A 15,131-nucleotide genomic window follows, 5' to 3' on the forward strand; every position below is an offset into this window, starting at 1 on the left:
AATGGGCAGCGACTGTGCTGACTTCAGTCTTTGGGCCTTCTCTCGTACTGTTCCCCTCCCACGGGACAGAGCCCCAAACTCTTTGGCCATTCCCTCCCTCCCCACTTACGTCCTTGTTCCTTTCACTGGTCCATCCTTCCCTGTCCCCCATCCCTGTTTCCCCCAAAACTCTCTCCAGGGTCCTCTTCTCTCCTCCCCCTCCTCTACCTCCCCTTGTGCCCTCTCTCTCCAACCCTCATCTCTGGCCTTCTGGTCCCTTCTGCACCAGCTTGTCCCATGGGCACCTCCCCCAGCTGCTCCTCCTTTCAATGCCCCACCATCCTGCCAGCTGGCCCCTCTCATGTCCATCCTGGGTGCCCACACCCCGCCCCACCACCCTGGGTGAGGCTCTTCTCCCCTCTCCCCCTCGCCCTAGTGGGTCCCTCTTCCCAGGGGTCTTCTTTGCTCTTCTGTTCCCAAGTCTTTGGCTCTTCTCACGTGACCCCCACGATAAACAACAAATGCATGATCCAGGCTTTAATGGATCTCCACATCTGGTTCAAACCTAATACTTCAGCCTTATTTCACATCCCTCACCCTCCTTCCTCTTTGGTCCAGGCCATTGCTTTAAACCCTTATCTCCCATCTTAGAATCAATACTGTATGTTGGTCCTGAGGCAGAAGAGTGGTGAGAGCTAGGCAATGGGGGTTAAGTGACTTGCCCAGGGTCACACGGCTAGGAAGAGTCTAACACCAGATTTGAACCCAGCACCTTCCCTCTCTGGGCCTGGCTCTCTATCCACTAAGCCACTTAGCTACCCCCCTTACCAACTATTCTTCAGCTTTGACTTGCTGTCCTAATGTGGGGAGATGGAGGGAGGAGAGAGAAGAAGGCGAAGTGGGGTAGGGCGAAAGAGCCTTCCTCTCCCTCCGTGTTTCTGAGTCCTTCTACTGGCCTGGAAAAAAGGGAAGCCAGGCTGCCTCTGCTTAGGCCCTTTGGGCTCTCTTCCCATTCTCTGCTTGCAGTTTTTCTTTCAGTCTCCATTCTCCTTCCTGTCCCTCTCTAGGCAGTCCCCTCAGGTCCATTCCTTCCCTAAGGAGTCCCGTCTCCTGCCATGCTGATGCCGAGCTTACACCCTGGTCAGCTTTTCGGCCCATCTAGGGCAGCGTACGTGGCGTGGGGGCTGTAGTTGCCAAATAGCCTCTTCCCTCCAATCTACAGACACTCCTTTGATGGGCATTTAGAGCCCCCAAGGACCCTTTTCAAGGGTTACGTGACTCCCTCTATCTGGCGGATGGTCCAACTTCTGGGGCTTCTTTGCTGTTTCTTGCACACAGCCCTCCACCCTGCCTCACTGACCCTTTACACTGTCTGTCCCTCGTGCCCAGACCTTCACTCCCCTCCTCTGTCCAAGTGGTGCCTTCAGACCCCAAGTACCTCACGCCTGCCTGGCAGCATCTCCACTCTTTTCCATTAAAGCAAAAGGCTGGCATTCATCTTTCATCCTCATGCCAAGCCCCCAAAAGAAATGCTTAGTGTGGGCCAATGGCTCGGCCTGGCCTCACGGGTGCAGAGTTCTTCCTTTAAGACTTGAGACTTTTCAAGGACCTCTGGGGAGAATTCAGAGCAACATTTAGGCATCCACCGGTGTCTGCTGTGGTTTCCTAGAATTAGCTCCAGAGTGGCTCGCCTCGCTAACGGGCACGGGGGGAAGCGTGCCACCCAACTGGGGAGCCGCTGACTCTTGAGTCAGTTTAGCCAAATGGTATCAGAGACGATGACGCAAAGGCAGCGGGCATCAGCAGGAGAAAATACATCCCTTCCCTCACCCCCAAAGAACAACAAGCGAGAAGGAATATTGGGAAAACAAATAGATTCACTGTCAGCAGATGAGGTCTGTGCTCTGTAAATGGGGCTATCCATTTACTCTTTTGAAACTGGTCATCTGATTTGGGGCAGAGAATGGGTTGGAAGATGACAGATAAAAAATGAAGTGAGCCAAAGTTCACTCTTCAATGCAGTTCATTAATGGACCTCGATGACATTTTGGTGTATATTTCAAACAAAAACAAGATGGCAGCTCTGTCCTTACAGTCTCATAATAGGAATTAAATGTTCGGGGAAAAATACAATGAATCAGCCATTAGAAAAAGACAACTGGGGCAGCTAGGTGGCTCTGTGGATAGAGAGCAGGGCCTGGAGATGGGAGGTCTTGGGTTCAAATCTGACCACAGATGGACTTTGACCCTGGGCAAGTCATTTAACCACAATTGCCTTGTTCCTTATGGTTCTTCTGCCTTGGAGGTCATAATTAGTATCAATTGTAAGACAGAAGGTAAGAAACTTGTATGGAAATTTTTTACTACAAAATAAAAAAAAAAGACAGAAGATAAGAGTTTTAAAAAGAAACAAGGTGATCCCTCCATTATTTAAGATTTGCCAACAGATGACAGAGATTTCTTATTTTAATTTGCCCCTACAAATCACATCTTGACCCCTAACATTCTTTGGTCTTAAAAAAAACACACTTTTTAAAACACTTTAAAAAGCTGGAAATCTGAGGCCCCATCTGCCCAGGCTGCATTTGTGCTCATTTTCTTCTTCTCTTACTATGGAGCCCAAGGAGCTAGCCTTGTGGAGGGCCACGCTCATCAAAGCTAAGAAAGAAGTGATACTCTTCTGAAGATGAGGCAGGAGAAGATGGGGCTTGAGAAGGCCTGGACACCACAACCCAGTAAGAGAAGGAAGTCGGGTCCTGCTGCCCTGCCTCTGCTAGGCTCCAGCTCCCTGCAAGGCTCAGTCCAGTCTCTCCCGAAGCCCAGCTTGATTGTCCCAGGTTGTGAGAGCTCTCCCGGCCCTCTCTAAAGCATGTCAGACTGACTTTGCATTGACTTTTCTGTATCCCTCCTCACCCCGGTTTCCCTAACAGTAGAGACGTCTTAGTATTTTTTATCCCCACAGTGCCTTACTAATAGGAGGTCAATAAGAAATGCTTGTGGAATCAAACTGAATCACAGGCCAAATAATCCCCCCTCGAATACTGATGCTGAGCCGATGCCGTTTCAAAACCGTGTAGATTCTGGAATATGCTGTTCTCTTGCTTTCAGCTCAAAGTACAAAATAGTAAAAATGAAAATCTCTGTAGTGCTCAATTCCTTAAAATCATTTAAAAAGGTTCCCTTGTCTCTGAAGGATTTGGCTGTCCTGTTCAATAAATTAAAACAAAAACTATCGTTTTCAAGTTAATAGTCCCTCTGCGGTACACGGTCTTTATTTAAGATGCTCAACGCTACGACGATTACTCTTGGAAATGGGCTGAATTGTGTGAAAAAAAATTCTAAAATCGCATTTGATTTCAAAAAAGAAAAGAAATTATTTTATATGTGAGGAAGAATATTTTACTGTGTGAAAGAGACAAGGCAAAATATTTCTGATTGAGGCAAAATGCAACTGGCCCTACCTACTAGCAAAGAGCTCCTGGTTCAAAAACTTGTGTTCATTGATGACACCTAATAAAAAAAAAAAGGCTAAAAGCCCAAAGTTATAGGCTCTCCTTGGAGGGCAAGCGGCCCGAGGATTGATTATTGGTAAAGTGCAAAGGTTAAAATTCTGAAAATGCCACAGCCACTTTGAAGAAGGGAATGAGTTCAGCCAGGAGCCCCTTGACAGCTGCTAATTAGGAAGTGTGAAAAAGGAAAGCGAGAGGGCTCCAGCTCTCCCTAATAAGACAACATGAGAGCAAATGCTGCCAAAGAGCCCCATCCACGTTCAACTCGGGGCACCCCCTTCTAGGTCTGCCCCCTCACCAAAATCTTGCTCAAGAAATAAAAGCCACACAATTTAAAAAAGAACAAAGGCCAGAACTTGGTTGAATAAAGATGGTCTCTCATGCCAAAGCCAAGAAAAGGCTTTCTCCACGGTGCGGACTGTTCCCCAAGGGGCGGCCTCCTGCCTTCAGAGGAGGCCGAGTCAAACTAGTGGGGCTGCTGTAGAAGAAAGGACGAGCCTCCGAGAGCAAGAAGGCATCCTGGAGGCTCCAGGAAGTCGGCCGGCATCGCTTAATGTTCTGAGCGACATCCTTGGACGTTTGGGAGCCCTCGTGTGGACTCTCTGCTCCCACAAACCTCCACACGTGTTCGAAGCTGCCCTGGCCTGGATTTGTGGGCTCACAAAAGGTCCGGCTGTTGAAATGCTGCCCAGAGAGTCTTCCAAGGCCGCTTGACGCTCCGTCCCCGTGTCCACGAGGCCAGCGGCGCTGCTGCTGAAGCCGGCCCCCCCGCCGAGCTTTATCAGGGCGAACATCCATCCTGGGGTGATGCCCGGAAAGGGCTCCCAAGTCCCCTTCGGCCGGGCACCATTTTGGATGCAGCCGGCCATTACCTGCACTGCTCACCTGGCGCCACTAGATGGTGGAAAAAGAGTAAAAGGCAGCATTCAGAGCCACCCTAAGTGGAAGCCGGAAAAAGGCAGAAGGAGCACAGCGAAGGGCCAACAAGAGGCTCATTGTATGTTTTACAGGGTCCGCGCCGGCCCGGCCACTCTGAAATCAATGGGGAGTCTGAATGGGCACTTTGGGGCCTGGAGAGAGGGCGGGAGCATGACAAAAGGCCGAGCAGGAGGCCCCCAGAGATGGGCTCGGCCAAGCCTCCGGCCTAAAGTCACCCAGACGAGGGTCAGGGCGATCCTGGAGGTCCCGTGAGGCCATCGCCTCGGAGGGAATAAAAATCCCCAAATGGCAGCCCTTCCGGGCGGTGATCCCCAAATTTCAGGGGCCACGTTGATGAGCTAAATAAACAAAATAAACTAGAGGCGCCATCTTGGCCTTTGGGATGGGGTGGGAGGCCAGGCTGGTGGGGCCCTTTTCACAGACAACAGAGTCTGCATCCCCCACGGTCAGGAAATGGGCCTGAGGCAGAGCTGGGGAGCAGCCAGAGCTCTCCCTTGGAACCCCCCAAAGCCTTCCTTCTCCCAAGGCCGGCCCAGGGCCCTGCTCCTTGCAGGCTGCCTTGCTGACCCCCTTTCCAGCCACCTCAGCTCCCTGGCAGATTCCGAGGCTCTCCGAGCCGGGGGGCCTCTGCTCCCCACTCAGGGAGCCTCTCTGCAATGAGAAGCCATGAGGCCTTGGCTTCGGGCCCACCCAGAGTCCTGCCTGAGAGCCACGAGGTGTCTCGGAGGTTCCTCAGGCCCCCCTTCTTCATTTTCCAGATGAGGAAACAAGCTCAGAGAGGTTTAGGGCCTCCCCTGAGGCTGCCACAGCGGGGAACAGAGGCCTGACTCTGCCTCACACCGAGGTCAAAGCCAACGACTCGCCACTTTCCATCGAAACTCCTCGGGGGGTTCACTTCCTGCCCTCGGATCCCAGGGCCCAGCCGGCTCTGCCCGCCTTGAGAAGGGCCACGAGATGGGCTGAGAGGGGACAGCTCCCTGCTTGGGCCCTGGCTCTTGGGGCCGCTGCACCCCTCTGAGCAGGCCCCTGGGACTCGCCTGGGGAGAGCAGGAGCCCCGACGGGGAGGCCGCGCCTGCATAAGTGGGCTTTCATGCCGGCTCCGCATTAACACAAAGTCATCTTCAGAGCTTCATTTCCACGATGGAGCCCAGAGAGGGGGCGATGACATCCCCGCCTCCGAGGGGTCCTGTTGGCTGGGGGCTTCAGAGCTCTTCTCTGCAGGGCCCTGGCGCAGGCAGGCCTCCCCTTCCCCTGCGCAGCCCCACTGTAGAAAAGGGCCTGTCCGAGGTGAAGAACATAAGAGGTCCCTTCTGCCCACGGGCTTTTTATTTTATTTTCTTGTTTTTGAGCCGCCTTCCATCTCAGAATCCATGCTGTGTCCTGGCTCCAAGGCCAGGGTGAGGGTCTGGGCTAGGTCGTCCCGGGAAAGTCCCTTCTGTTCTCAGGGGCTGCTCTCTGGGCCGGCCTGCGTCCGCCAGGGGAGCTTCTTTAGCCAGGAGCCCCCGTGCCCGGGAAGCCCCACATCCAGGCCCAGTTTCGGCCCCCATCTGCAGAGAGCCCCGAGTTTGGAGGCCGGGGGCCCTGCCTGCCCTTTGCTAGCTGGGTGACCTTGGCCGAGTCTCTTTCCTTCTCTACCTCAAATGCCTCACCTGCAATGCCAAAGAATGGGCTCTAGGCCGTCTGGTATGAAGGAAAAACTCCCGCTCTGGAATCAGAGGGCAAGTCTTCTACCTGGGAGACCCTGGGAAACTGCCCCTGGACCTCAGTTTTCTCCTCTGTAAAAGGAGAGAGTTGGCCCATGAGGCCTCTTTAGTCCCTTCCAGCTCTGAGCCTTTCTGGTTTTCAGTCTGAAGAATGGAGAATCCCACCGTTATGGAGAATCCAGTTCGATTCCTGGACCTAACACTTATTATGCAGCTGGCGGCTCTGTAGCCCAGTGGATAGAGCCCTGGGCCTGGAGGCAGGAAGATCTGGGTTCAAATCTAAGCCTCAGACACTTTCTAGGTAGGCAACCCTGGGCAGGTCACTGAACTTCTGTCTGTCTCAGTCGCCTCAAGTGCAAAATGGGGCTAAAATAGCCCCCACTTCACAGGGTAGAGGCCGGGATCAAGGGAGACCTCATTTATACAGTGCTTGGCGCAGTGCTTGGCCTGCAGCAGGTGCTTCATAAAGGCTTGTTCCCTCCCCCCGTCCCCACATGCCAGACGGGCGCCCCTGAGGCCGTCCTCTCTGGGCCTTGGTTTCCCCCTTCTAGCTCCAGGATCTTGGGTAAGCGAAAGCCCAGAGAGGCCGTTCTTCAGGCGTCCTAAGAACTCCCGTCCGAAGGCGTCCCTGAGGGAGTTCCTGGCCTGATGGGAAATCCTGAGCCGTGGCCGGGATGGCCTTCAGGGCTGGCCAGAGGAGGAGAGCCTGAGGGCAGGGCCTGGGCCCCCCCAGCACCCCAGAGCCTCAGAGGCCCAGTTGTGGCACCTCACCGATGGGTCCCCCCATCTTGCTACTTTCACAAGAGCTCCCCAAACCTCGCTTTCTCTGCAAAGAGCCTGAACGGTTTCCGGCTCTCGATCCTCCCATGTATTTCTTCCACGTCCCTCTAAAGGACAGAGAGAGGGAGAGAGCGTCTCGGCATTGCAGCCGGGGAACCTGGACGTGCAGACGTGGCCCGCGCAAGGTCGGGGAGGTAATGGGTGCCAAGACACCGTCGAGATGTCCGTCCTCTCCGGACAGGACGCATGAAGAGCCTGACGCTTAAGGAGCCCAGAGAGAGTGTGGTGGGAAAGCCCAGCCCAGACTCATGGCTACGGGGACGTATATGTGGCTCCTAAACAAGCCCCACGAACAGCCCCAAATCTGCTGGGATAAAAAAATCATTAACTTGAAATGGTTGGAACATCCACTGTGTTTACACAAAGATGAAAAATGGGTTCTATAAACAGTACTTCCAGGAGTGAATGGCGTAGCAGATCAGAATATACAGAGAAGAATAAAGAGGAAGGAGAAGTAAAAACATCATAAATAACAAAGCTTTACAATACTAACTTTCACCTAAGTACATTGTTTCTGCATAATTCAGTTAATGGATGTTCGCCAAGATCCAGAGCGATGGGTAAACACACTTTTAAGTTGAATCCTGTTATCTGATTGTGTTTAAAATTTGATTATATTTCACTTGACAAAATAATTAATTATTGTGAACTTCTAATTGTTAACAAGAACCTCAGAGAATGCCGGTGGGTATATTTTTTCCCCATTCTTTATAGCCAAACATCGAGAGCCGAATTTTCTCCCTTACAGCCATCCCTTGGCGTCCCCTACCTTGCTGAGGATGTAGATCACGTCACCCCGTTTAAATGACAGCTCATCAGGAACGTTCCCTGTGCAGTCCCACAGACCTTGGTAAAAATTAGCAAAATCCGTGCTTTTATCTGCTGGAAAGAAGGAGAAAGAAACATGAGTCCTCTGTCTCCTGGAACAGGACCTCATTTTTACCAACCAATTAGCAATTAAGGCTGGAAATGCCCTCCTATTTTTAACAGGACAAGAATCTCGACCCCATCCAGATGGGACATGGAAGAATTCTGCTCGTGTCACATCACAGAAGTGACACTTTTCAGCATCTTGATTACATTTGATTTGTTTTTCATTTCTATCTAAACCACAAAGCCAAAGCGGATTCTCATGAAACCAGCCCCCCAAACTCCTGTCCATGATGCTTTCTGAAACGAGCCGGGTCGGCTGGCTTCTGACTCAGAAGAGGGGCGTCTTCAAGAGGGGACGAATGATCCCTTGTGGGATGCCCGTCTCCCAAGACTGGGGACACAGTACAGAAAAGGAGCCCAGCGGAGGCGTACGAGGGGGCCTCTTCCAGGAGGCGTACGAGGGGGCCTCTTCCAGGAGGCCCCGGGAACGCTCTCCCCAACCCCCCGGATGCCTCGCTTCCCATCGCACTCGCCGACTACCAAAGCGGCTTAGAGAGCGGCCGTGGGGAGGCCCCTCTGTGACCTCCATCTTGGTCTGCGCCAGTTTAGGAGGTTAAACTCGGAATAAACACGCAACCCAGCCTGGCGTCAGAAACTCATCCTTCTCGTGGCATAAGCACAATGAATGGGATGTGTTCAAACTGCCATACACACCATTAACTGATTGATTATTTAGCACTCTTTGCTCTGTAATACCACAATAACAGAATAATAAATGCTTTGTCAGACGCTCACGATGCCGCGCACATCTCTGGAACCCACAGGACGGAGCAGGATGCCACGGGGGCCTGCGTCTGCGGGGCTGGAAATGGCTTCCTGTTTTTAATTCTGTGATAATTGAGTTTGGATGAGTTAACTCACAAAGAATGTAAGTCATCCCGATGCGATGCCCACAGACCCAGGAGCCAGACGGCACCTCTGTGTGCTGACAAGTGCCAGCCCCGGCCGGCACGTCATCTTTTAGTGGTGAGAGGATAAAGAGCGGCCAGAGGCCGGACCAGGATGGTCACCTGAGTGGTGTTAAATTGCTCTGAACAGCAGGCGGTCTGCAGCCCGGCATCGACTGGGCATTAGCATGTCATTAGGGGGCTCTCCATGCCAGCCGCCTGTGTGATGTTCTAACAAGGGGCAAAAAGCATCCGGAATTCATGAAACCTCCTTCCCTGCCCCAAACCAGAATGAGAACCTGGAAAGGGGGGAACTGGGGAACAGGGTTACTCCCTCGTCATCCTGAAAAAGCAGAGCCACCAGGCTCTTTCACCACAAGTTTCTTGTTCTTACTTTCTCAAGAAGAAAAAAAGGTAAAATACTCTGGGCCTGCCATCATGAACATTCTGAGCATTTGGCGCAGGCCGCAGCGGCGGCAGAAAGGTGGGGACCCGAGAGAGGCCCAACAAGACGGCCCCACTCACCTTCAGGACCCCTTTAGGACCCCTTTTCTTTCCTCCCAGTCTGACCCGCACCTCAGGCAGAAGAACACTAGAGGGCACTCGGGCTGGTCGCATCGGCGCTCCAGGACATGGTTGATTTTTTTAAAAAATGACTTAACAACACAGTGGTTGATTTCTTCAAGAAATATTTATGTGGACAAACAGTGACTGGGAACATCCAATCAGCTAATAAATGACTTTCGGGTTGGGGCCGTTGTCAGGGCTAGTGGAGAAGTCAAGGTCCAGAAGCCAAGAGAGGAGGCTCCATTTTATGTCTCCTTTTCCCCCTCGAGCCCCCCATTAGCTGACAACGAACAGAGTCCCACTGGCCCCTCCATCCTCCATGCTGTAGGCCAAGAACACTGAAGGCCCTAACTGGGGTGGGAAACCAGGTGGCAGGCTCTTTTCTGGCTGGGCCAGCCACTGGCTTCCCAGGGGTCTTCCTTTCACACTCACAACTCTAAGTCGCTTCCCCGTTCCCCCAAAGAGAGCTGCAAAAAGGAGGGGAAGGGGCTTCAAAAGAAAAGTACATTGGCGACTCCTAACACATTATCCTTATCCCGTTGGGGTCTCTTTCCCCATGGATGCGCTTGGTGAAACTCCCATTAAGACTAATGGGAGTCACATGAGCACATCAGGGGGGAAGAGAGACTCCTACCGTGTGCAAGATGCTGGCCTCCTTCCCTCTCTCATTCTCTCTCTGTTTCTCTCCCCATCTCTTTGTCTCTGTTTCTCTCTTTCCTATCTCTCTGGCTGTCTCTCTCTCTCTCTCTCTCTCTCTCTCTCTCTCTCTCTCTCTCTCTCTCTCTAATTCTCTCTCCTTTCCTCTGTCTCTCTTGCTTTCTCTGTTTCTTTCTAGCTCTCCCTTCTTTTCCGTCTCTCCTCTTGCTCTTTCTGTCTCTGTCTGTCTCTGTGTATGTCTCTCTGTGTCTCTATCTCTCTGTGTCTCTCTCTGTCTCTGTCTCTCTCCTAAGCATTTCTTTAAATCTCAGTACAGTCACAGGCAGCCAAGCTGGAGAACTGGCCCTGCTGGAAAAGCTGATTTAGCCTGGGCTTTCCCTTGCTCTGTGGCTCTTCTTCCCCTCTAAACTACGTCTTCTGGTCCCATATGGGACACCAGGGCTGGTGGCAAGTCTATGGAAACACAAATATAAGCTGTACAAAAATGATCATACAAGAGTTTTCCGTGTTTGTGCCAGGCACCAGGATGCTGATGCTCAAGAGAAGGTGCCGGGGGAAGTCTAGCCATGATGCCCTCCGTCTCCCTGGGCAGCAGTTGCCAAGGGCTCGATGGGGACAGAAAGGATCTCTCCAGTTCCCGGGGACCACATGCGTCTCTGATTACTAAAGAAAAAAATGTGGCCCCCACCTACATTGCATTAAGGTAGGCCCAGCATCAGAAGGGATATTTCTCAGGAATGGACCCTTCCAGGGAGGAGCTGGCATTGCTCACTGAGCTCAAAAAACATGAGGAGATGGATGGAGCACGGCCTCTGGGAGCCATCCCTGCCTGGTGTGGACATCAGACAAATTTTGTGTCCTCGGAGCTTTTCCTCCTGGGCGCAGGTTAGCACCTCCTTCTGGCTGGTTCCACATATGACCATATTTCCAAAATGATCACATTTTATACTTGAAAGAATAAAGGGAAGTAAAAGAAACGGAGGCGAACATGTTCTTGATTGCTGTCCTTCGCCTCTCTCCCTTTGAAAAGGATAGGGAGCAGTTGGGTGGCTCAGTGGATGGAGAGCCAGGCCTAGAGATGGGAGGTGCTGGGTTCAAAGGGACACTTCCTAGCTGTGTGACCCTGGGCAAGTCCCTTAACCCCCACTGCCTAGCTCTTACTGCTCTTCTGCTTTGGAGCCAATACATAGTGTGGATTCAGAGTTTTATAAACACAGACAAACAAATAAATAAAAATAAAAAGTCCAGGATATGGGCAGCCCAGTGGCTCAGTGGATAGAGAGCCAGGCCTAGGGATCTTGGTTCTGGGTTCAGATCTGGCCTCTGACACTTACTAACTGTCCGACCCCGCCAAGTCCCTTAGTTCTTCTTGCCCAGCCCTTACTTTTCCTTAGAATGAACATTATGTATTGATTCTAAGGCAGAAGTGAAGGGTTAGAAAAATAAAAAAATAAAGTCCTGAGGAGCAGGGGGGTCCCAGAATTGTTCTGGGAGTCTAAATTCATGAATTCTGGATCAGTCTGAATTACTGATAATTACTGTGGGAGAGGCCCACAGCATGCTAGCTACGGCAGAGAGTCTGAGCAATAAAGCTTCCTGGGCCAGAACGTGGCAACTGTCCTGCGTGCACCCCCCTCCCCCATCTGGAAGCGGGCTGACCAGCAGACCCCAGTGCTCCGGACAGGGGGAGCCCTGGGGCCCGGCAGCGAGGGCCGCGTGGCTGCAGGCTTAGGGGGCGGCCAGCGGATGCCTTCGTCCTCGCTTCCTTTCCGAGAAAAGCAAACCCGAACCCTGAAGAGCAGGCCGGTCCTGCCTTCCTGTGTTGGTCCGGAAAACAGGCCTGTGCTTCCTCTGGGCACGGCCCACTAGGAAGAGCTCTGGAAAGCAACTTCCTGAACACACACGCCTTGGCTCTGCCTGACAGCCCAGGAGAGTGATGGATGAGGCCCCGGATGGGGGAAGGTGACCCGGCTACGGCTCCTCACGGGGCCAAGCTGGTCACCGCAGACCGGGGGCCGGGAGAGGTGGGGGGCCCTGATAAGAAGCCGCTCTCCCCTTCCCCAGGTGCAGGGCCAGTCGGCTCGGGGGTCTCCCCCTCCCTGGGCCATAGAGGGGACCTGCTCCCCGGCTCGGACCAAAAGGGCCTCCGGCCAGGCCGGGCTGCCCAGGCTGCCCTGGGGCCACCAGGCACTGCACCAAGTGGAAGCCGATAAGGAGACGGCCCCGGCCCCCCAAGCCCCCCGTACCCCCGTGCCCCCGGCCCTCGTCTCTGCCGCTGTCACTGGATGCTGGCATTTCCGACCCGGTTCCTTCTGTCCGGGGCTAATCATATGCAATGAAGATATGCATGGCCAACATTTAAACGGGCTGCAGATCAATTAGCGGCCTTAGGTTTATCTGATTTTTATCAAAGAAGACAGAGGCGCGGGTCGATCGTCAGAGCCGTGTCAAGCTGACCTTTTCAGAGACGTCTACATCGCCGGTCCCCTGGGCAACTTGTTGTCGCCGCTCCTCCCTGAATGGCAGAAGTCTGTTCTGCTCAAGCACAAAGTATACACAGATGTCTATATTACATTCTTATAGCTTTGACAGCGACTGCATGTTGTATCTATAAACTGTCCTTTAGCTCTGACACTTCCTCAATGATGATAAGCTAATTTATGCAACTAAATCTCCTTTGTGCAGAAATGAAAGCTAATTGAGTCATTACAGAGTAATTCAGGAAGGAATACCTTGTATAAATTGGCTTACTTTATAAATCCTTCTCAAGCGGTTTTCATGCATCCTAAGTGGGCCTAAGCAGCCCCGTGGCTTCCTCGAGACACCCGGGCCAGAGGAGGCAGCGGGGGATTGTGGGGGGCAGATCGATCTCCTCTTCCAGCAGTGAGAAGGAACCAGACTCCCCCAGAAGAAGGACCCCGTAAGCAGCAGCTGGCCGCCCCATCCGTTACCTGGAGTCTGAGCGGCGTCCTGGCCCGTCCGCTTGGGCTCCTCGCTTTTCTTGAAAGCAGCCTCGTCTTCGTCTTCTGCAAACACACACAATAAACGGGGCGTTGGAGCCTTTAGTGACGGGCCGTCCAGCCCCGAGCCCCTCCCTGGAGCCCCCTACCAGCTCCCACACCCCCAGGCCCTGTTTCTCCTCAGAGAGCCTCCCTTCTGAGCCTTCCCAGGCTTCCCAAGAACGTGACGACTCGCACACAGGGCCGGCTCCGCCATTTCTTCTACGATCAAAGAAGGCCGAGCCCTGGATTTGGATTCCGGGGGAGCCGGGCATCCCTACCTCCCCTGTGCAAGGCCTCGGGCTGGGTCTTTGGGGGATCTGCTCTCCTCTTCCGTACGCCGTTATGACAGAAAGCACCCCATTTGGCAGAGTCTCCCCTAAAGAAGGGGTGGCCTGGGCGTTTCACAAGTAATGGGGGCAGTCGCCGCGGCTCTCTTATCATCACCCCCCTTTAGAGATGAGTTTGTGGGACGTGCCCAGAGGGGGGCCTTTGGCTCCGGGTTTCCCCGTCTTGGGGTGACACGTCGCTGCCCCTCCCACCGTGACGGCACGAAGACCACAAGAGTGGCCCTCGGCGAGAGCCTGAGCCAAGGTCATCTAAACCAACAAGGACCGGCCTGGCTCTAGACCGGGGCGTCGGTCTTGGGGAACCGCCGGGGTCGTGGCTGCGCCGTGCCTCCAGGAGCTGGCCGCTAAGTGATGTGCAAATGGGGGACGTATTAACCCAAATGATTATAATAAGCCATAGTGAATATTCTATAAGAAAAAGCACCCTTATGTGCTTAATGACTCAATTACATAAGCCTCATTATATTTATTCCACCTCTATAACATAAGCTCCCTCCAATTAGAATCTCCGAACCCAGCTGGCTCCGAGAGCCTTCCCTGGGCTGCCTCCCTCCCTCTGCCTTCACATTCCTTCCCCCAGTTATTAAGTTTGAATGACTATAATGGGATCAAATAGGCATAATTTTAAACAGAGAATGAATAGAACACCTGATTCGATCACCCTGTTACATCAAAGACACATTAGGTTCATTGCATTTTAACTTTCCCCCTATTTAAAGGCCCATTTCCATTTTGGGGGGAGAAATCAGCAGAGTGTGTGTGAACGGGAAAGCCCAGAACAAACGCACATTAGTAGATATTCTCTGAACTCTGAAACGCGAACGTTTCTCCGCCGCAAGGATCGGCGACCCGGCGGCCAGGGAAGCCGTGAAGGAAGGCGCACTTGGGGCCCAAAAGCCAGACAGCCCACATCCAGGGGGCAGCTCCTGGGCACTCCCTCATCGCTCATCGATGCCAAGAGTGCTGAGTGACCTGTGCCATGTGAGAGGGATGCCCAAGTGAGAGAGCCCTGATTTCAGGGACTTCAGACTCTAATAAGAGGAAAAAAGGAAGGAATAACTTGGTAATAGTTCAGGGGAGAAATCTATGGTTTCGGGGCCGCTGGGTAGCTCAGTGGATTGAGAGTCAGGCCTAGAGACAGGAGGTCCTGGGTTCAAATCCTGCCTCAGACGCTTCCCAGCTGTGTGACCCTGGGCAAGTCACTTGATCCCCATTGCCCACTCTTCCACCTAGGAGCCAATACACAGAAGTTAAGGGTTTAAAAAAAAAAAAAGAAATCTACGGTTTCATAAGAGAAATATGAAGAGAGGAACAGAGCAATCAGATTGAAAGGGCCCTGGACCTGTGGTTAGGGAAGTCTTGAGTTCTCATCCTACCTTTGATGGAGACTACTGGAATGACCTTGGGCAAGTCATTTAACCTAAGTCTCTGGGTTTCTTCATCCATCAAAGGGGCCTCCAACAGGGGTGACTAGAGTAGAGCAACATGTTTGATTTGGTTTCTCCAACAAAGCATGGGAGGAGCTGTCTTCTAATATTTAAACTAGAACTGCCAATATAACAGTAAAATCTTTGTCGTTGAAATGCTTATTTGCATAGGCTAGGATGCTCATGAAGTTTTTCTCCCAATTTCTGAAAATGCTTAATGAAACCAAGGGGCATGGATGGTGGCCTCCTTGCCCACCCCAGAGATGCTCCCTGGAGCTTTTTACCCTGCCTTCCTACCTTGAACCCCGCTGCCCTGACTGGCAACTGTTTCTCTTGGCCT

The 15,131-nt window shown here is 52.6% G+C and overlaps 1 protein-coding gene across 2 annotated transcripts in view; it reads right to left on the reverse strand.

Moving 5' to 3' along the window:
- SKAP2 (src kinase associated phosphoprotein 2) overlaps positions 1 to 15,131 on the reverse strand; it is a 147,846-nt gene that overhangs the window by 5,862 nt on the left and 126,853 nt on the right. The window contains exons 10-11 of one of the 2 annotated variants that reach the window (XM_044679838.1): positions 12,967 to 13,041; positions 7,741 to 7,850 (exon numbers count right to left, since the gene is read on the reverse strand). In XM_044679838.1, coding sequence (XP_044535773.1) covers positions 7,741 to 7,850; positions 12,967 to 13,041 — 185 coding nt within the window. Of the gene's footprint in view, positions 1 to 7,740; positions 7,854 to 12,966; positions 13,042 to 15,131 lie in introns of both variants that reach the window. The other variant, XM_044679837.1, reaches the window with a different exon arrangement.

The sequence above is a fragment of the Gracilinanus agilis genome, chromosome 5 (assembly GCF_016433145.1).
Source record: "Gracilinanus agilis isolate LMUSP501 chromosome 5, AgileGrace, whole genome shotgun sequence".
Lineage (NCBI taxonomy): Eukaryota > Metazoa > Chordata > Mammalia > Didelphimorphia > Didelphidae > Gracilinanus > Gracilinanus agilis.